Source organism: Jaculus jaculus, chromosome 16 (assembly GCF_020740685.1).
Source record: "Jaculus jaculus isolate mJacJac1 chromosome 16, mJacJac1.mat.Y.cur, whole genome shotgun sequence".
Lineage (NCBI taxonomy): Eukaryota > Metazoa > Chordata > Mammalia > Rodentia > Dipodidae > Jaculus > Jaculus jaculus.
Window position 1 is genome coordinate 73,729,221 of NC_059117.1, and position 22,643 is coordinate 73,751,863.

Consider the following 22,643-nt stretch of genomic DNA (forward strand, 5'->3'; position numbering starts at 1 on the left):
GGGGAGGAAGGCACCCAGGAAGGGGTGAAGGAGTTGGGGAAGTGGAAGCTCATCAGAAGGGGCCATTTAATAGCACAGGTCTTCTTCCTGTGAGCTTTGGAAAATAATGCTGCAGTGCCAGTCACACTTAGAGATGCCTGGGTGTGATTCATGGGGTTCAGTTACATTACTCCAAGCTCCAAGCTTTGCTCATTTCCAGTGCAGAGCACCTGTGGGCCATGGGGAGCAAGAGGGTAGGTGCTCTCTTCTCCACGTCCTTCTCTGCGGTGCTCAGGTGCAATGCCATTTGATACTGGCAGCTCTGAAATCCCTGAAGCCGATTATTCTCAATCCACTGAATTGTCACTGACATAAACTATGGGTCCTGCAGCCAGCCCCTGCATGGCAGTGGAAGAGGAGAAGCTTGCTGTAATGAGTCTCTGTTTGGGGGTTGAAAAGGTGCTTGGTTTTATTTATTTATTTATTTATTTTGAGGTAGGGTCTCACTCTAGCTCAGGCTGACCTGGAATTTACTGTGTTCTCAGGGTGGCTTTGAATTCACAGTGATCCTCCTACCTTTGCCTCCCAAGTGCTGGGATTAAAGGCGTGCGCTACCACGCCCTGCTTGGTTTTATACCATTGTGAATACTCAGGTCTTGGATAAGTATTGACACCAGCAGGGTGACAGGCCTGTCCTTTGTCTCAAGATCTTTCCTCAAGCAGCGGTTACTTTGCCAACCCCTGCTGAGTTTGAACTGTCCCTTCCCTTTCTGTCTTGGGTCTCTCTTGAGGTTAGACAATGGGTAATTCCTCTGTGCCTGGACTAGCAAGGTCACCCTAAACCCATCTGAACTTGGCTTATTGGTTCCTGTGGAGTTCGCCACACATAAAAGTAGCCACCAACATGGGTTTGTGGAGTCATGCGGCCAGACCTGGGATTGAAGGGCCTTGTGTTTGCTTTGATGGGATTTTAAGAGGCAGGTGTGGGGGCCAGAGGAGAAAGGTGGGGAGTGCCTGTGGGGGGTTAGAACTGATCTGGAGTCAGTAGCTCAAGGTCTTTTGTGCAGACTATGGCTGCACCCCCAACCAAGCCAGCCTGTCACTGAAGAAGTCCACAGCTGACTTGGTTAGCATGCAGCGTGGGGAAGACAGGCCTCTCCCCCGGTGTGTTCTTGTCCCCAGGACTCGTGTTAGAGTCACTTGTAGGTTGGACAAGCTGAACAGAGACTTTGACGGGAGGGTTTGATTACATCATCCACAAAAGGGTTTGATTGGTGGAGGGGGTTGTGTGCTCATCACACAGTAGGTTGTGGCCTGAACTTGCAGCTGTTCACCGGGCTGCTGCCACCAGGAGTGTCCAGGTTTGGTGTGACCTCCTGCAGTGGTTAGCTGTGTCCCTCGCGCGTGGCAGAGTGCCGAGTGCCTAGAAGTGCGTGCCAGGTGCCTGCAGGTGGGGCTCTGGTCACCTGTGCTGATGAGCTGTGTTAAAAGGCTGACTCATGCCCAGAGGTTCCGTTTCACTATTCAGTCAGGATGCTGTGGCAAGTAGTATCTGTGGCTGCTAGCCAGCAGCCCCAGGGATCTCCCATCTCTGTCAGTGTGGGATTTCCGGTGCTCACCATCACGTCTGCTGAATGTGCATGCACTGAGTCGTCTCCCAGCCCTCTAAGATTAACTCCTTAAGACACATCCTTCAGGAGAAAATGGTCTGGAACCTTAAGTGATGCATGGGGCGGAGGAGATGTGGCACCTGCACCTTGCTGAACATAAGCCATGAGGAAGAGGCGAGGCTGCTTTTTTATATTTTTCATTTTTATTTTTATCTACTTAATTGACAGAGAGTGATAACAGAAATAGGCAGGAAGAGAGAGAGGGAGGGAGGGAGGAAGGGAGGGAGGGAGGGAGGGAGGGGGGAATGGGTGCACCAGGGCCTCCAGCCACTGCAAACAAACTCCAGATGTGTGTGCCCCCTTGTGCATCTGGATTACATGGGTCTTGGGGAGTTGAACCTGGGTTCTTTGGCTTTGCAGGCAAGTGTCTTAACTGCTAAGCCATCTCTCCAGCTGAAGACCACTTTTTAGAGTCCTGGATGAATGAGTGAAAAACCAAAAAGTATACGGTTGCATGGCCAGGTTTCCATTCGACATGAAAGAAGCTCAGTATCTTTGAGGATAAAGTCTCACACACCATCTGACTCTTTGCACTTGCAATTTCAGTGAAAAGGAAGTTCCATATTTCAGTAGTGGAAAGTAGTCTGTGTAGAGTAAGACATGCTAGGACATTCTGTGGTTATGTCAGCCCTGACTTTGTATCTTGTCAGGCATGTCAGACCCAGAAACAGTGAAATTGCCGCTGGCCTCCTGCCTGTCCAATGGAGGAAATAATGTACTAGAGGGTCCTTCAGATTTAGAGTGTTCCATGACGATTTACTGTTGCAGAATGCAAAATCCTTGCTGTCTGGCTTCAACCAAGCATTTCACAACATACATACACTTTAAAAAAGCCCCATGGAAAGATGGACAGACTGAGATTCCACATTAGTTAGCTTAGCTAATAAGGTCATCAACCTTAACTGTTGGCCACATGGCTGGCCTTTCATGACCTTTTGTGACTGCATTTCTGGAATTACTCAGCTAGGTGTTTATGTGCCTCTTTGTTACTGTAGCAGCTACATGCTTGAGAAGTTGTAAATTCAGGGGTTTCCTTTTGTTTGTTTGTTGACTTCCTAGTTTTTCAAGGTAGGGTCTTACTCTAGTCCAGTAGCCCAGGCTGACCTGGAATTTACTATGTAGTCTCAGGCTGGCCTCCAACTCACAGTGATCCTCCTACCTCTGCCTCCTGAGTTCTGGGATTAAAGACTGCATGCCCAGATTTCTTTCCTTTCTTTATTTTTTCTTTTAATATTTTTTTTAATTTTTTATTTATTTATTTGAGAGCAACAGACACAGAGAGAAAGACAGATAGAGGGAGAGAGAGAGAATGGGCGCGCCAGGGCTTCCAGCCTCTGCAAACGAACTCCAGACGCGTGCGCCCTCCTTGTGCATCTGGCTAACGTGGGACCTGGGGAACCGAGCCTCGAACCGGGGTCCTTAGGCTTCACAGGCAAGCGCTTAACCGCTAAGCCATCTCTCCAGCCCTATTTTTTCTTTTAAAAAAAAACTATTTTATTTATATTTATTGAGAGAAAGAAGGAGAAAGAGAGAGAGAATGAGAATGAAAATAATATGAATGGGCGTGCTAGGGCCTCCAGCCTCTTCAAACAAACTCCAGACCCATGTGCCACCTTGTGCATCTGGTTTACGTGTGTCCTGGGGAATCAAACCTAGGTCCTTTGGCTTTGCAGGCAAGCTCCTTAACTGCTAAGCCATTTCTCCAGCCATCTGTTTTTGTTTTGTTTTGTTTTTTGAAGAAGGGTCTCACTCTGTAGCTGAAGCCGGCCTTGAAAACTTGGTGACCCTCCTACCTCGGCCTTCCTAGAGCTAGGGTTAAAGGGCCGCACCACCACACCCGGCTAAAACCAGTTTCTTTAATTTTTGGTTGAATACTAGGTTTTTGCTCTTTGCATTTGAGTCATCTTCACCTTTAAGGGTTAGCATATCCAAGAGCGGGAGAATGTTGGTCTATATAGAAAATAATATTTGAAGGAACCTTGCACTTAAATCCATGTAATGCAGAGCATCATGGGAAATTGAAGTAAAGGTGGAGCTTTCTTTCTGCATGCGTGTAATGTGCATGCATGTTCAACTCTGCCTGGGTGCGTGTGTGCGTAGGTCACAGGTCGATGTCCAGTGCTCTTCACCGTATTTGCTGAGTCTTTTTTCTTTTAATCACTGAGCCTAGAGCTCTCAGGCTGAGTAGAGCTGCTAGCCAGCAGGCCCCAGGGGTCCTCCGCCTCTGCCTCCCTCTCCTGCACTGGACACAGCATGACATAGGCACGGGCCAGTTCACCTGCCTTCCACATGCCTGCAGGCAGGCACTCCACCCACAGAGCGGAGCCTTCTCTCCAGCCCTAGACATGGCTTGACATTTGCTTTGTAGATTTTGGTTGCTTGGGTTTCACACAGGCCTGCAGAGATGGCACTTGGACAATAGGACATCCAGCAAGGGTTTTCTCAGGACAAGGTTGTCATTTGATGTCATTTGAAGATCCACTACTTTGTGGGAGTTGGGGAGGAAAGAAATGCTGAATACATGAAAGTCAGTGCTGTTTGTACAAATATATTTGTTTAAACCAACCTATGATTTTCTCCTCCCGTGTGTGTGTGTTTGTGTGTGTGTGGGGGGGGCAGTGTATCATATCTTGTTCTTTTGTAGCCCAGAAGCATACTTGCCAAATTACTTCTAATTACTCTAAAAACGAAGAAAAACTCCCAATCATCTCATGTCCAGAAGTGAGTCACCACCAAGATTTATTATTTTTTTTAAATCTGTTGGCATTCATTTCTGTAACATGAGGTTTTCTACTAATATTTTCCTTAATTGGCTAGAAGGTGAATTGTCAGAGTTGAGGGTTAAAGAGGCACCAGATGCCCCTGTTGTTTCTGGTTCTACAAAGCCCCTGGAAAGGCAGGTGGTGACTCAGATGCACAGGGTGGCATTTGCTCATTCTGATGTCAATCCATGCCTGTCGCTCTCAGAGGTAACATGTTTAAGAACCTTATTTTAGAGAGACAGAACAGTCACACCAGGGCCTTTGGTGCAGCAAATATATTCCAGACGTGTATACCACTTTGTGCATCTGGCTTTATGTGGAGATTGGGTAAACTCTGGCCAGCTGGCTTTGCAAGTAAGTGCTTTAACCACTGAGCCATCTCTCCAGCCCTGGAACCTTCAGTCTTAAAAGAATAGGGAGTCACGGTATCTCAGTTGAGTACTTGCTGGAATGTGGGCAGTCTGATTCTAGGGCCATGAATGCCTCTGATAAGGCTATGTGAAAGTCTTTTTTTTCTCTCTCTCTATTTGAAGCAGCTTTTCTTTCAGGGGTTTCAGGTGTAGGCACAGAGGCGAAGTCCCTGAGCACTAGGTCGAGAACCACTGCGGTGTGCTGGGAAAGCTCCATTGTGGCACTGGCAGGCCACGCACAGTTAAGTTCTGATGTCTGAGCCACGCAGTCAGTGAGCTGCTCACAAGGTTGCTAGTTTTCATCTTTCCTCTGTATGCCCACACTTAGTGAATTTTAAGGCTGAATGACATTTTAAAATTTAAAAAAAAAAAATTTTTATTTGGGGGCTGGGGAGATGGCTCAGTGGTTAAAGTGCTTGCTTGAAAAGCCTAAAGACCTGGGTTTGACTCCCCAGTACCCACGATGCACAAAGAGATACATGCATCTGGAGTTGTTTGCAGTGGCTGAAGGCCCTGGTGCACCCATTCTCTCTTTCTGTCTCTCGTCTCTCGTCTCTCCCTCTCTCTCTCTTTATGCTTGCAAATAAATAAAAATATGTTTAAAGTATCTTATTTTTATTTATTTGAAAGAGAAAGAGGCAAGTAGAGTATGGGTACGCCAGGGCCTGTAGCTGCTTCAAACAAACTCCAGACACACGTGCCACCTTGTGCATCTGGCAGTACGTGGGTCCTGGGGAATAGAACCTGGATCCTTTGGTTTTGCAGGCAAGTGCCTGAATCACATTTTAAAGAAACACATTGTGGCCTGGGGATATGGCTTAGTGGGTAAGTATTTGCTATACAAGCATGAGAGCCTGAGTTCAGATGTTCAGTCCCCATGTAAAATGCTGGGTGTTGTGCTATATGCTGGGGGAGGCAGAGATGGAGGTCCTGGGGGCTCTCTGGCTAGCTAGTCTAGCTGAAGCAGTGAGCTCTAGGTTTAGTGGGAGACCCTGTCTCAGAGAATAAGGTGGAGAGTGATTGAGGAAATCAGCTTCTCATCACACACATGTGCGCACGCACGCACGCATGAAACACTGCGTTTTCATTTGGTCTCTCTATAGGAAGCTACTCCTGACAGTGTATGCTTCTAGCTTCCAGGTATGGAGGATTCGCTGGACTTACAACAGCACTCAGAACTAAGGAATCCAAATTTGTCTGCTAGGTTAATGTGTCTTTTTTTCTCAGCCTCACTCATTCCCTCACCTTATGTCCCTTTGGCCCAGCTTGTTTTCGCTATGTCAGAGGCAACAGTTTCTGTTTTCTGCCTCAGTGGAACATAGGGCTTCAGAGAATCCTCCTCCATCCTTTAATTGGGATCACTGCTAACATTGGAGCAGGTGCTCAGAAGTGAGTCCCTCAGGTCCAGCACATGCCCCCTTGTTCTCCCTGTGGAGTTTGTACCTCAGGCCTGCAGGGCCACCTTGAGGTCATGAAGTGCCCGCTATGTTCTGTAGAACAGTGAGGCTGGTGCCACTGTTAAGTAACGAGTCTGCAAAATCCTGTTTAACTAAAGGATGGACTCCGGCCACAGAGTGCAAGGTGTTCTGTCTCTGCTCCTTCCTCTCCCTCCCACCCCCACTGCTAGATCCCTTGAAGCCCTTCTCTGGGCACCTTCTTGCTGTTGACAGTCACTGATGCTTCTCGGGTGGTGTGTCGTGGGAGGCTCAGGACTGTCACAGGCAGCTGGCTGACCCCTGCGTGTGTGCTGTGTGTTTGTCAAGCATTGGTCCATGTGGAGCTGGTGGGCTGCAGTGCCCCCTTCATTAAATTAGTTAATCTGTAGGTTAATGGTGCGTAGACTATGCTAACAAGTGACTGTTAGAAGAAATGTGTGTGCTTCTCCCTGGTGCTAAATTTCCATCATGCATGCTTAAAAGTAACAGAAGCATACTACACCTAATTACTTCATCTCTCTTTAGCCAAACAGAGCCTAGAATCTCCCATTTTAAGACCACAGAAAGCAGGTGCTTGCCGTCTTCAGTGATGGGGAGAAAACCCTCTGAGCAAGGTGATTTAAATCACAGCATTTGTGTGGGAGGACAAGGAGAAACGTGTGTTTCTGCAGGCGTTTAACAGCCCTGTAGGTCAGCAGTCGTGAGGGTCTTGACCCTGAGATTTGTTTAGGATATGTGTGACCCTTCACTTGCTGCTTATTGGGCTGTGAGCCAGCAGTGCTGGGCTACCCTCTGCCACCTTGATCTGAGGCCAGTGCCCCTGCCGCTCCCTCTCTCCGAGCTGCTGACCCCACGGCCATTGGATGGACTCGCTTTCCTGTGTGCTCCATGGCTTCCTGCTTGTCCGGCCTCTTCCTCTAGGACTTCCCCTCACAAAACAAGCTCCTCCTCCACTTTTCTTCTGTCTCAGCGTTTTTGATAAATCTTTCTCATCACAGTCGATCTGCCTTGCGCTGGATGTCCTCTGGACTCAGTGTTACCCATGCTGGGAGTGTCAGACTCAGCTAGGGTCCAAGCACATGCCACTAATGAGTGCTGTAGAGGGCTTGGGGACCACAGGGGTAGTGAGGCCTGTGGCCAGGGCTGCTTGCTGAGTGTATGTAGCTGTGGTTATATTCAAGAGAAGCAGAAACATGTGTTTGTGAGTTGTTTGTTTTTTGTATTTTGAGGTAAGGTCTCACTCTAGCTCAGGCTAACCTGAAATTCACTATGGAGTCTCAAGGTGCCCTTGAACTCAGTGATCCTCCTGCCTCTGCCTCCTGTGTGCTGGGATTAGAGGCGTGCACCACCACACCTGGCTGACCTTTTTTTTTTTCTTTTGAGAGAGAGACAGACAGGGAGAGAGAGAGAGAGAATGGGTTCATCAGGGCCTCTAGCTATTGCAAATGAACTCAAACTCCAGACATATGTGCCACCTTGTGCCTCTGGCTTTACGTTGGTACTGGGGAATTGAACTAGGGTCATGTGCTGGCAAATGCCTTAAACACTAAGCCATATCTCCAGCCCTGTTTGTGAGTTTTTATAACACCATCCAGTTAGAAACAATGATGCCAGTTTGCAAATTCTGGTGTTCCACAGTGGGTGGGGTGCTTGCTGTATGAGAGCGTTTGGTTGTGTTTATTGGGTTAGGAGCCCAGCATGACCAGTAACTTGTAATCTTACTGCCATGGACAAGATCTTTTCCTAATTTATATCAGAATTTGTCACAGAAAGGCTACATTGTTGGCAAATGCACAAATGTTATATTTCATAGTGGAGAAAAAAAGATGTGTATTTGGATAAAATTAACTATGGGCATGATGTGTAAACTATTAAGGTAGAGCACATACAAATTCTGATTCAGTTATTGAGACAGGGATGAGATAACATCCGAGTTGAGAATTCAGAAGGCCGGGTTCAGGGATATACTTCAGACCTGGAGAGATGGCTCAGTGGTTAAAAGCACTTGCTTGCAAAGCCTACTGGCCTAAGCTCAATTCCCCAGCACCCATGTAAAGCCACATGTGCACAGGAGGAGTCTTTGGCATGTCCACTGACACACATATGTGCAAAATAGATTAAAAAAGACTTCAGTTGTGCTCACTTAGGCAGCACATATACTAAAATTGGAACGATATTTAGTGTGACTCCTGCACAAGGATGATATGCAAATTAGTGAAGCGTTCCATATTTAAAAGAAAAAGATTTCAGAGGCCAATTTGAATAATTGAGCTGATTTTAAAGTGAAAATAGGTATTAATTTCATGCTGTCTCTGTTTGAGTCATCTGCTTTCCTCATTTGTATGGAGGATGGCCTGAGTAACATTTTCAGAACTTGGAATAACTGAGCTGGGGAGATGGCTCAGCCCTTAAAGGCACTTGAATGTGAAGCCTACCAGCCTAGGTTCAATTCCCCAGTACCCACATAAGGTGGATGTACAGAGTCACACAAGAGGCTTGGGCTCACTCATTCTATCTCCCCACCTCTCAAATAAAATATTAACAAAGGAAATTGAAAGGTGACTCAATTATTTTCAGAAATATAATTGACCAGATGCTCACAGAATGAGTTATGTATATTGTGTTGGATGTCTAGTTACTTTCCATTTTATTGATAGTGTGTTCCACTGCTAAGCCTCAGCTCAGGGATTATGTGATTGTGACTTACTGAAGGAAAAAAATCTTCTTTAGTGAGAGTTTTTGGGTGACTGTGCCAGAAGAAGAATTCTAGTTTAAGTTCTTTTTTCTTTTCTGCATGCACATGCGTGTGTGTAGTATTTGCAGGTGTGTGCACATGTGTGTGTGTGTAGAATTTGCAGGTGTGTGCACCCCAGATGCATGCAGGTGTGTGCATGCGCATGTGTAGTATTTGCAGGTGTGTGCACCCCAGACGCATGCATGTAGAGGCCAGAGGAGAACGTCAGGTGTCCTCTGTCCCCCCTCCTGTTTTGCTTCCTCGAGATGGAGTCTCTCACTGAACCCAGAGTTGCAGTTTTTGGTCACACTGGCCAGCAAACTGCAGGTTCTGCACAGAGCCCTCCCCCAGGACTGGAGTTCACCAGCCGTTTGTGTGGTGCTAGTCAATTGAACTCAATCAAGCATGTATGGCAGGTACTCTTACCACTGAGTTATCTCCCTAACCCCTATCATTCTTAATATAGACTTTACTGTGTGTTAGCTGTTGGTTGAGTTGTGGATTTTGGTTAGCCACGGGAAGGCATCCACATTAGAGAATCAGGTAAGGACATATGATGGTCTAGGACTTAAGGTGTCTTGCTCTCATAAAACCTTGTCACAATAGCCAGGTGTGGTGGTGCACACCTTTAATTCCAGCACTTGGGAAGCAGAAGTTGGAGGAATGCTGTGAGTTCAAGACCAGCCTGGGATTACATAGTGAATTCCAGGTCAGCCTGGGCTACAGCAAGGCCCTACCTTGAAAAACCAAAATGAATAAATAAATAAAACCTTGCAACATGGGTCTTGGGAGCATAATGTGGTGTTTTCATTGAAATTTGATGTGTCCTACATATAATTTCCCAGAAAGTAAAAATGCAGTAGAAACAGCCTTAACATTTTAGCGATTAAATAGCTTTAGTAGGTCACATGCTCTTCCTCACTTGTGCTCCTGGAATTCTAGAAAGGACTAGTTTTGAATCTGTGCTGGTGTGAGCCCAGCTGCCTTCCACGGTAGTTCCTGGGTGACCAACACTGCGATCCTAGGGGAGGAAGAGGTGATGGCTGGAGCTGGTGGTACTCCAGCCTTGGGCACCTGTTGAGACTCATTAGTCATGGGTTACCGCTACAGTTTCTCCAACTGTAACACTCATTTTAGCAGGGAGAGTTTAAATTGTGCAAAATGCTGATGTCCAGGAGCCCAGCCAGAGCTGGAGAATGGGAAGTAGACTGGCCTGGAAACCAAACTGCAACAGATAGCCTCAGTCCTCAGGGAATGCTTGTGACAGGGTTGGGACCAGCTCCTTACACTCGGAAAGCACAGCAGCGCTCCCTCGTCACAGGGAGTTGGCCTGGGGAGGCCTGAGCCTCCTGCCTTGCCCGGGGGTTGCTAACTGTGTTGTCTGATGAAGTAGGGTTATTTCCTCACACAGCTTACTCAAAAGTAAACGGAACTTTTTGTCCCTCAAGTTCCAAGAAGTCAATGAATTATTGTTCACAAGGTTTGAAGAACATTTGCCAAATTTGTAGCATGTGGTTCAGGCTGTAATCCAGGAAGGTGCTGGCCAGATTATGTAAATACTGATTAAGCCTATAGAATTACACCCAGGGCAGTTTTTATTCAAAGCTGTCTTCCTGGGACCTGAGCTATGACTCAGAACTTTGTGAGCTGGGCCTGGTGGTGCTCCCAGCACTTGGGAAGTAGGGTCAGGAGTTCAAGATCATTGTGAGCTACATAGCAAGTTGGAGGCTACCCTGGGCTACATGAGATCATGTCTGAAAAAGAAAAAAAGCCAAAGGGACTTGAGTTAGTATCAGTGCACATTTTTACCACATTTTCAACAAAAGTCTTTAATTGTTAGGTAACAGATTTATTATTTTTGTAATTATTTTGTAGTGCTGGGGAATCAGAAATCCTCTGCAGAGCTAGGTGAATCCCAGCACTTAGGAAGCAGAGGTAGGAGGGTCACTGTGAGTTCGAGGCCAACCTGAGACTACATAATGAATTCCAGGTCAGCCTGGGCTAGAGTGAGACCCTACCTTTGGGGGCAGGGGCACAAAACCTCCTCATACCAAGCAAGTGCTCAACCACTGAACTATACATGGCCCTACTTTATTTTGCTATTGTTATTTTTCTGTCTGGTGTTGGGGGCAGGGCCTCCTGCGTGCCAGGCAAGCCTACCTGGGATTCACTTTTGACATACAACATGTTTTAGGTGGAATATTTGTTGATTAATCATTTATAAACAACTATTGGTTTACCTTAGGATTTAGATCTTGTATGATTTAACAAACCCTTAATGCCCTACCGTTGTCCTGCAGGAAATATGAAAATATTACTATGGAGCTGACTCAAATTTTATGTCATACGCAGTACATCAAATAGAAACAGCCGGTGACTAGTGGCTGGGTTTAGGTAATTGTGGGGATTTCTTAGCTATTGAAATTGTGTGGGCTCGGGACGGGGTTTTGTTGGGAAACATGCTTGGTGAGCTGAGTGCTATGGAGCTCTGTTAAACAATTTGCTTTTCAGACACGCCTGGTGAAAACTTGAGCCTTTCTGCAGCCTGTATGGTCATCTTTCAGCAGATTAGCCAAAATAATACCTATGGCTGGCTCAGTTGTTCAAAGATCTGCGCACCCTTTGTGTGGGAACAGGGAACTTGTGTTATGACAGTGGCTGACAAGATGTTTAGTGAAAGCTGCAGCTGGCAGGAGCGCCGTCCCCGAGGTCTCCTTCTTCCCGAGGCTTTGCTGCTGAAAGGTGCAGCAGTGCTTGTGACAGCATCTGTCCTGCTGACAGATGAATTGTCTCGACAGGAGAGTACGAAACTTCCAATGAGGATCCACTCAGATGTCAGGCTGGGAAGGGGCGATCATGCTCTGGACATGCGTGATGCTGTAGATGAGTGTGCACAGCGGTGCCCACCTGCAGGAAAGGCCTCTCCAAAGACTACTGACTAATTCTTGACTGTTCTAGGGATCTAAAGTGAGAATTCACACCCCTTTCTGCTGTTTCCTTGGGCTAAGTGCATTTCCTTAACTCTGTTGAGAAATGGATGTTGTTAGTATGCATAGAAAAAAAAAACAGTAAAAGTTTGGAAAAAATATACCAGTGTTCATAGCAGCTTTGATTAGTCGACAAAAGTAGCAACAGCCCAGATGTCTGCCTTCAGTAATAGATAAGGCAGATGTAGGTTCACGCAAAGAAATACTCAAGTCATCAGAATGAAACTCCCCACACGTGTTAGGTACCTGAACCTTGAAGGCATTGTGTTAGAGAAATAAGATAGATTAAAAACAACAACATGCCAGGTGGGAGGCAGAGGTAGGAGGATTGCTGTGAGTTCAAGGCCACCCTGAGACTACATCGTGAATTCCAGGTTAGTTGGGACTACAGTGAGACCCTACCTCGAAAAACCAAAAAAAAAAAAGGACAGATATTTACTGACTTACATGAGGTGCTAGAGTGATAGGTTTGTAGAGACAGTAGAATACTGCAGAAAGCAGCCAAAACACTCTGGGATGAACATGGAGGCTGTGTTTAATGGGTAGAGAGTTCTTGTGTGTGGGTGTGTATACGTGCTCAGGCCAGAGGCTGATTTCTCTGTCTAACTCAATCACCACCTTATTTTTAAAAATATTTTATTTCTATATACTTATTTGAGAAGGAGAAATAGGCAGGGAGAGAAAGAGGGAATGGGTGCACCAGAGCTGCTAGCCACTGCAAGCAATCTCCACACGTCTGCTCCCCCTTGTGCATCTGGCTTATGTGGATCCTGGAGATTCAAACCTGGGTCCTTTGGCTTTGTAGGCAAGCACCATAACTGCTAAGCCATCTCTCCAGCCCACCACCTTATATATTTTTTAAGTAATTTTATTTATTTAATTTGTGAGGACAGAGAGACAGCGACAGAGTCTGGGTCTACCAGGTCTTCCTCTGAACCTGGGCCTCATGACCACAGCTAGCCTAGCTGGGCAGCATGCCCCAGGGAGCCCCCCTTACTTGCCCAGCACTGGGCTCACAGGCACGCACTGCTGCTCCTGGTTGCTTACGGGGACTGGCACGCCCGTGCTCGTGCTCGCCAGCACATGCTGAATGGCTGAGCCATCTCTCCAGCCTTGAGAGGTTCTCATCACAAGTGGTGGTCACGGGCGCAGAGCTGTGTGAATGTGCGTGTGCTCGGCCATCTCTCCAGCCTTGAGAGGGTCTCATCACAAGTGGTGGTGACGGGCGCAGAGCTGTGTGAATGTGCGTGTGCTGAGCCACCTCTCCAGCCTTGAGAGGTTCTCATCACAAGTGGTGGTGACGGGCACATAGCTGTGTGAATGTGCGTGTGCTCAGCCATCTCTCCAGCCTTGAGAGGTTCTCATCACAAGTGGTGGTGACAGGCACATAGCTGTGTGAATGTGCGTGTGCTCGGCCATCTCTCTAGCCTTGAGAGGTTCTCATCACAGGTGGTGGTGATGGGCGTATAGCTGTTTGAATGTGCGTGTGCTCGGCCATCTCTCCAGCCTTGAGAGGTTCTCATCACAAGTGGTGGTCACGGGCGCAGAGCTGTGTGAATGTGCGTGTGCTCGGCCATCTCTCTAGCCTTGAGAGGTTCTCATCACAGGTGGTGGTGATGGGCGTATAGCTGTTTGAATGTGCGTGTGCTCGGCCATCTCTCCAGCCTTGAGAGGTTCTCATCACAAGTGGTGGTCACGGGCACATAGCTGTGTGAATGTGCGCGTGCTGAGCCATCTCTCCAGCCTTGAGAGGGTCTCATCACAAGTGGTGGTGACGGGCGCAGAGCTGTGTGAATGTGCGTGTGCTGAGCCATCTCTCCAGCCTTGAGAAGTTCTCATCACAAGTGGTGGTCACGGGCGCAGAGCTGTGTGAATGTGCGTGTGCTCGGCCATCTCTCCAGCTTTGAGAGGTTCTCATCACAGGTGGTGGTGATGGGCGCAGAGCTGTGTGAATGTGCGTGTGCTCGGCCATCTCTCCAGCCTTGAGAGGTTCTCATCACAAGTGGTGGTCACGGGCGCAGAGCTGTGTGAATGTGCGTGTGCTCGGCCATCTCTCCAGCCTTGAGAGGTTCTCATCACAGGTGGTGGTGATGGGCGCAGAGCTGTGTGAATGTGCGTGTGCTCGGCCATCTCTCCAGCCTTGAGAGGTTCTCATCACAAGTGGTGGTCACGGGCGCATAGCTGTGTGAATGTGCGTGTGCTCGGCCATCTCTCTAGCCTTGAGAGGTTCTCATCACAGGTGGTGGTGATGGGCGCATAGCTGTGTGAATGTGCGTGTGCTGAGCCATCTCTCCAGCCTTGAGAGGTTCTCATCACAAGTGGTGGTCACGGGCGCAGAGCTGTGTGAATGTGAGTGTGCTCGGCCATCTCTCCAGCCTTGAGAGGGTCTCATCACAAGTGGTGGTGACGGGCACAGAGCTGTGTGAATGTGCGCGTGCTGAGCCATCTCTCCAGCCTTGAGAGGTTCTCATCACAGGTGGTGGTGACGGGCGCATAGCTGTGTGAATGTGCGTGTGGCTGTTGAGCAGCACACTTACCCATGTTTAAAATGACAAATTCTACATTGTATACATTTCACCACAGTGGAAGCCTGGCCTCATCCTAAGGCATCTGCGCAGATTTCCCTTCCTGATATATTAACGGGGCGAGTAGGGTAAGCTATTACTCAGGTGTCATGTCAGAATGGCTTCTCCAACCTGGAAGCCAAATGTGAAAACTGTACCAAGGAACATGAGCTTGACCACCTTCCCCCTGTGCAGCCCACAGGTGCTCTTGGGAGAAGCACTGTCCTTTCTAGGCAGTCCCTGCACTTGCACAGATCCATGTGTCTCCTGGTTCAGAGAAGCCAGGCTGATGCAGGGAGGGCCAGCATTTCCACAGAGTGTCTGACATGGTGGCTGTGCGTTGTCTTGTAGCAAGGTATTGATGCTCCTTGGCTCTGGATGGCATGAGGTTGGGGTGGCATCATTTCTTTTCTTTTAGGAAAGACAAGTGTGTGGGGGCAGAGGGGGTCTCAATTGTTTTCTTCTCACTTGCTAGAGAACAGAACATTTGTGGGGTGACAGGGAGGGAAATGATTTCATCTCCCAGACTCTGTGTGGAGCCAGCAGAGAACTGCAGATCGGTTGAAGCCCCGGCTCCGGCCCCGCAACATGTGCAGCGGGATGAGCCGGTCACAGCTGGCATACCTCAAGCCAGATGTGGTCAGCAAACTGGCTTTGTTTGGCCCATTTATAGTTTCTTGGGTTACTTTTTTTTTTTTTTCAAGAATTGAAAAGATTTCTCTTAAGAATTCAGAATTTGAACGTCTCCAGAAAGGTGAGCTTGGTTAGCTGTGGTCTGTATCTGGAGCCAAGCGGCAAGTGCCTCTTGATTCATGGGCCAGCGGGTGGGCACGCTCCAGTGTGGCCTGACCTCGTTTGCCTGCTAGTCTTTCTTGGCTTCGAAGCCTCCACCAGCTCAGCCACTCCCGTCACCTGTGACGATGTCACTCACAGTCTCCTAAGCTCATGCCCCAGAGACAATGTCCTCACCCCGCGTGACAATCTGCTCAAAATAGAAGGACCTCTAGTCCATCTAGGGTTGTTTTTGTCCTTTTCTTCTGACTAGGGAATTCTCTCAGTGCATTTCCTTTCCCAGGTCTAACCTGTTGTTTTCTAAGTACTCATTTATAAATATCCCCCCAAGCACAGGCAAGCTTGTACTTGACTTTAGTGTGTGGTTTAAAAAATTACCACCTTCAATCTTTATGGTAACTTAATCTCTGGACAAATTGCTTTTAATTCAGGCTGTGCCATGGGCACAGATGGGCCATTAGTTTCGAATGCAGTCTGACTTTTATTTAGATGAATGTCTTTGAGTTCACTAGAAAATGACTATCAGCTCTAGGTTAGTATTGATTGAAGTGTCTCTGGAGTAAGTTTAAAAGATAGCTGCCGTTTATGCGACTCTTTAGAGAGACAGATGCTAAACTCATGGCTAGTAGTGCTGTTAATTGGCTGTAATGTCAATGGAATTAATAGTTGAGATGAAAAATGTTAACCTTTCCTGTGCACACAAAGGGCCGAGTCAACTTCTCTGGCAGGCCCCAAGAGCAATGTGGTCACCTAGAGTGGTTCCTGCTCCTGACAGGTGGAGCTGGCCTGTATTAAGTCCAGGATTAGAGATGCCACGCTGATTGGATGGACATTGTCTAGTTTGCTCCGTCTGCCTCTGAGTTGGTGATGGAGGGTGGATGTCATGCAGAGGACATCGACCCAAAGTACCACTTAACACTCTTCTTGTCCCGTGTGGCTGTCGTTGCCAGTATGACTCATGGGTGGTAAGAACACTGCACTGTGCCTACGAGTAGCTTTAGGATTCTGAGTCCTGGAGAGCTCTGTGCGTTGGAGCCGTTTTCAGTGTAGGTACCGGGAGTCCTCATTCATCTCTGGCTGGTATTGAGCCTTAGGGCTGGATGTTGCTGTTGTGGGACACTGTTGCCTGCACATGGTGGGATGCTTACGACCATCCATGGCTTTTACCCATCAGACACCAGTACCATCACCCCACTACAGCCCAGGCAACCAAACATGTCTCTAGACTAGGTGCATCCACCCTGCAGCCGTGCACCGCATGCATTCCAGAATGGCTTTGAGGCAGCCTGACACATTTGTAGATGACATCAAAATGACTCAATAGCCGAAGGTTGGACACCCTTGCTCTGCACATTGCCAAATGTACTGGGGGGAGTCAGATTGAGAACCTCTGGCTTAGACATGAGGGGACAACACTCCTGTCTCTCCTTCTTTACTCCTGCTTTATGGTAATGCTTTAGTAGAACATTAAAAAAATCAAGTGTGGGCTGGAGAGATGGCTTAGCGGTTAAGCACTTGCCTTTGAAGCCTAAGGACCCCGGTTCGAGACTCCATTCCCTAGGACCCACGTTAGCCAGATGCACAAGGGGGCGCACATGTCTGGAGTTCGTTTGCAGTGGCTGGAGGCCCTGGCGCGCCCACTCTCAATCTCTCTGTCTCGCTGCCTCTTTCTCTCTCTGTCTGTTGCTCTTAAATAAATAAATACAAATAAACAACAACAATAAAAAATCAAGTGTGTCGGCACACACCTTTGATCCCAGGACTTGGGAGGGATGCTGAGGTAGAAGGATCTCTGTAAAGTCAAGGTCAGCCTGGGCTAGAGCAAGATCCTACCTCGAAAAACAAAAACAAAAAACCCATTAATGAGCTGAAAGATTACTCAGCAGTTAGTGTACAAACTCTGCCAGCTCAGGTTCAAGTCCAAAGTTACCCACACAAGTTAGACACCGAACGTGGCCAATTGTCTGGTGTTCTTTGCAGGGGCAAGAGGCCCTGCTATGCCTCCCTCCCTCCACACATATGCATGCAGGTAAAGAAACAAAAATAATTTTTAAGACATAAAGGCACACACCTTTTATCCTAGTACTGTGAGGCTGAGGCAGGAGGATTGCCATGAGCTCAAGGCCAACTCGGGCTACAGAATGAGCTTGGGGTCAGCATGGCCTCGCGTGAGGCCTTCAGAAAAAAGCCATTAGAGATGGTACTGAGGGATTATCTGCTCAGGACCCAGAGCTTTCTGCTGTACTTACATGGTTTCCTAAAATACCATTTCTGGAGACCCCCTCCTGTTATACAGGAGCTCTGCCTTTCTTTCTCTTGAGAAAGATCACAGAGTCTTCTTAAGTGAGGGCGGGGGAAGCCTTGGACTTGATAAGGTTTGAGTCATCTGGACTGGGACAGAAATGTAGATAAAACATTGCTAGGTACTTAGATGGCACTGATGGAAATGCTCTTGACCACCCCCACCCTGCCTCAGGGGTCTGGATGGTCCTAGCCTTTCTCTCACCGCTTGTGTGCTTGTGAAGTAGGTGGGCAGCGGAGCGCCTCTGTGAATCTCAGTATTAGTGTGACTTAGAACCATGCACAAGATGGGACGTGGTGGAGAGGGCTTGGGTTGATGTATTCAGGACTGTGATGGACTTAGGGGATGACAAGATGGCTTCCGGTTGGGTTATGTGTGGTAGATGAGTATGAATGAATGGATGTGTATGCAGGTAGGCTTGTTTGTATGTGTGTATGTAATTATTTCCCTCTCTCCTTTACCAGAAACCTGAGTTACAACAAACTTTCTGAAATAGACCCTGCTGATTGTGAGGACTTGCCGAATCTCCAGGAAGTGTGAGTACCTGTCTCCAGATCTGTGGCCAGGGTGGGAGGGGAGAGACAAAGAGCTTTTGAGGAAAAACCCTTTGATTTTGCACTGTTCTCACTTTCTCAGCTCCTGGTGTGAGCCTGTGAATGGCACTGTGGTCAGACCTCCTTTTCCATGGTAGCAGTTGCCCAGGGCCAACCAAAATGATTGTGTGGGAAATTCCAGAAATACACAATTTGTAAACTTAAATGGTGCATTACAATGAGTAGAGTGGAGCAGTTTTGCTCCAGGTCATAAACCTGCCCATTGTCAGTGTGTTCTCGGAGTCTGTCACCTGCTGTTAGTGACCTGCTGTTGTCACTAGTAGACAGCTCAGGTCTCAGGTGGACATCCTGATGGTCCTTAAGTTCTGGCGACACTAGCTTTACCTGAGAATGGTCCCCAAAGCAGTGGTGTAGCTAGTTAGAGGAACAGGAAAGTTCCTTTAAGATGGAAACAGTATGAGTTTGAGTGAGGAGAAAGATTGCACTCACTTAACTGTTACCACAGTGTACCTTTTCACTGCTTATTGTTAATCAGTCTCTCTGTTAATCTCTTGCTATGCTTGATTTACAAATTAAATTTTATCCTGATCTGTGTGGATGGGAAAAACATAGCATTTGGGGCTTGGTACTACCCGTGATTTCTGGTATCCACTAGGGTCTTAGACTATGACCCCCATGGATAAAGAGGGCCCTGTTTTATACTAGTTGCTCTGCACAGTGGCCTCTTGGTTCTCTGAAGGGTGTGTCTACAGTGCAGTAGGCTGGGGTTATTGGACATCCCTGTTGAAGGCTGGGTGTAAACCTGGCTGTGTAACAAGCACCCTCCCTGTGGAAGTCGGAATAACTGGAGCAACACACCTGTGTGGTGTGCCCTGCAGTTCCCACAGAGGTGGGCAGCTTGGTCAGTGGTGGCAGCTGGTGCCAGACTACCTGTTGTGTTTCCTAGGAATCATGCCTAGCAGGGCAGGCATTACTGCTGTGGGCCACAGGCTCGTTGCCTCTTGCCGTGTCTTTTGATGCAGGCTTCAGTCTTTCTTCATCTCAAAACGAGTAATTCTGCTTTGACATGGGTGTTAGAGTTACTGGGAATTTAACCTCCAAAGGGACTTTACAGAAGCTCATAAAAGTCATGCCAGCCGAGGCATTATGAACACCTACTGAACAGTATACCCTTGTAAGCACACTACTATACTGGGATCACCCCTGTGGTGATTAGACCCAGTGCTGCAAGCAGGCTACATACATCCTCAGTCCTTTCCCCACCTCTTTAAAGGCTCTGTGAGTACAGTTAGATGCCTCTCTCAGGGGTTTCTGCCATTATTTGGCCTGTCACAGTCACCCAGGGTCTGGTGCTGCCCTTTGATCCAGGATATCTTCCTTGCTTGCGGTGATGTATTTATTCAAATGCTATGCCCTGTTGGGATTTAGAATTGGATGGAGTTAAAGTTGGGATGCTTCTGGGGCATCTGTCAAGCTGTCATTTGCATTTATTGGAGCCTCTGCTCTGCGCCAGATGCTGTCTTGGATCTAATGAGTCAACACAGGAATGGGGTTGGGTTAGCCACAGGTATAACAAGGATACTGAATCTCAGCCATCAGGATAATGGATATGTAAGGCTGGAGAGATGGCTCAGCAGTTAAAGGCACTTCTTGCATGAGCCTAGTGACTTGGGTTTGATTCTTCAGTACCCATGTAAAGCTAGATGTACAAAGAGGCACATGCATCTGGAGTTTGTTTGCAACAGCAGGAGGCTCTGGCACACCTATGTTCTTTCTCCTAGGCATGCACAAATAAAAATAATATAATGGATATTTTAATGCACTATTAATAGAAAATCAAAATGAATTTCAAAATGACTACAGTGAGCAAAATATGCAAACCGAATCAAGAAAGAGTCCATTTCTGATCCTTGCCTTCTCACCTCTCACCTCAGATGCCAGGGCTCTTGCTGACACATCTTTTATTTTTAAACTTTTGCTTGACAACCTCCATACATATACACATATACACATATACACAATACACCAGGATCATCGTCCCTCCCCACCATCCCTACTTTTCTTCCTCCCCTATACCTCTTCCACTGAATCCCTTCTTCTTTATAACTAGTCTCTCTCCTGTTTTGTTGTTACTTTTTCCACTTCTATTAAGCAGGTCTTCTGTAGGTCATGTGAGCCACTGAGGTCGTGAATGTCAAGGTCACTTTGTGTCTGGAAGACAGTATTGCAAAGACTCTTCCCCTTCCTTTGCCTCTTACTTTCCACCCTCTCTTTTTCTTTCTACCCCTCTTCTGCAGAGGTCCCTGTGTCATGGAGGGTGTGATAGAGATGTCTCACTTAGTGTTGAGCACTCCACTCTGTTCTGAGCACCTCAGTGAGTTTTGAGTCTCCCAAGTGGTCACCGCCATCTGAAAAGAAAAGCTTCTCTAACCAGAAGCGATTCCCGATCCACCTTGGTTGTCACCATGGGTTCTGTTTGCATTCACTTTGATACTTAAAGAAGACACTCTATTAGCATACATGGTGTCCTGTTACTCAGATGTAGCAGTCCTCAGGAGAGTCGGTCTGTGTTGATCACTCCCCGTCACTGCTCTTTGAGCTGCTCTTCCGTTTAGTTTTGCTTCTGGATGTCTGTAAGTCTGCTCCTGCTCCACGTCTGGAAGAGCCTGTGCCCCATGGCCGAGCAAGCTCTCGGCAGCATTGTGCCATCCCTATCTTGTCCTGCACTTAGGGGCTGCAGGGCCTTCTGAGTGTGGGGTGTGGCACAGAGACCCTCACGGCCACTGACCTGGGACCTGGTCATCTTGGCAGCAGACAGGGCTGGATTTGAGGTCTGATTCTTGCCCTTTGGTTCTGGTTCTCACTTGGCTCTGTCACATTGTCAGTGCTGTGGCTGTCTGCCTTTGGAGCCCTGCAGCCCCCAAGCCAAGTGTATTAGCCTCCAAGTTGAACTTACTGCCATTGTGACCGCCTCATCCTGGTCAGAGAAAGACATCCGGCTTCCTTCCTCACTGTGCAGGCCCGGTGGAGGCTTAGCGTGGTTTCATTGTCCAGGCCCTCGAGCCACATAACACTGTGGTCTGCTTAGAGAGCGAGCCAGCCCTCTGGAGGCCCCTGATGACACGGGACACTTGTTGCAGCTGTTTCTAAGCCACATGATCCTCACTGCCCACAGCAAAGCCCACTAGGGAGTGCCCCCCCACTGGACGCCTGGTCCTCTATAATCAGCGGCTGTTTATGCTTCCCTCGGCGAGCGCAGAGCATGCCCACTATGCCGCCCGCCCGTGCTCCCAGGCCCCTGCCCTGAGTGCTGCTGGGCCCGGGAGCCCCGCCAGCCAGCCCCGTTTCTCTGCTCTACCTCAGGTCTCGGGGGTCGACCGGCCACATCACATGCTGTACACTCTGGACTGTGATGGTTGCATATTTAGGGAGAGCTGAAACACTGGGGTGTTAGAGCTACCTGGTAGGTCTTTCCCATGTGCATTTATGTCCTCAACTCCTGGGTTTATTTCAGCTGGGTTCTGCCAAAACCTGTGGAATTCTGTGAAACTGGTTTTCACCTTTCTGAAGTGAGGAAATTAAGGCATAGCAAGGTTAAGTGACATGCTGAAAATCATTTGGGGTAGGAAAACCCAGCCCCTCTGAGTTAAAACCCCATCCTTAATGACCTCCCCTCCTGAGAAGTAGCCCCTCTCTGCTTCTTCTTTTGCTCATTGGAGGTGGACCGACCAGGTGATATCTTCTTGTCCTCCAGGCCCCTGACAGGACCTGGTCCATAGTCTGTGACCACCCTTGTTACTGTATGTAACTGTCACTAAAGTTGGTGCTCTAATTCCCTGAGGGTCGCATCTGTCATTCCACCAGCCTCTGATGGACACTGTGTGAAAACAGAATTGCATCTGTTCTGATCATGCACAGACCTCTCCTCAGCTCTGTGTCCCATCGTGTAACACAACTGTTTATGGAGCGTGTACATTGTGCCCTGTGTGCTAAGCAGTCCAGAGATGATTGCGGTGCATAGGCATAGCACACAGAGTACACATGCATAGGTGGGGGCACACGGGATATACACTCACAGGTTGGGGCACATGCACACAGGGCACACACGCACTAGTTGGGGCACACGCATAGGTTGGGGTACACACGGACGGTACACATGCATACGCACACAGGGTACACATAGGTTGGGGCACATGCACATAGAGTACACACGCATAGGTGGGTAGGGGCACACGCATAGGTTGGGGTACACACGCACGGTACACATGCACACGCACACGGGGTACACATAGGTTGGGGCACATGCACATAAAGTACACATGCATAGGTAGGGGTACACACGCATAGGTTGGGGCACACCACGTAGGGTTCGGGTTACAGTAGGCACACGCACGTAGGGTCGACGCATATGGGTGCAGGCGTATGTAAGGTAGGGCACATACACATAGAGTAG

General features: G+C 48.1%; 1 protein-coding gene and 1 pseudogene across 5 annotated transcripts in view; both read left to right on the forward strand.

Moving 5' to 3' along the window:
- Nucleotides 1-22,643, forward strand: part of Lrig1 (leucine rich repeats and immunoglobulin like domains 1) — a 146,191-nt gene that overhangs the window by 65,375 nt on the left and 58,173 nt on the right. For all 5 annotated transcript variants that reach the window (XM_045136105.1, XM_045136106.1, XM_045136107.1 and 2 more), the window contains exon 2: nt 18,101-18,172. In XM_045136105.1, the coding sequence (XP_044992040.1) occupies nt 18,101-18,172 (72 nt within the window). The remainder of the gene's footprint in view (nt 1-18,100; nt 18,173-22,643) is intronic.
- LOC123455417 lies at nt 8,393-8,491 on the forward strand (annotated as a pseudogene).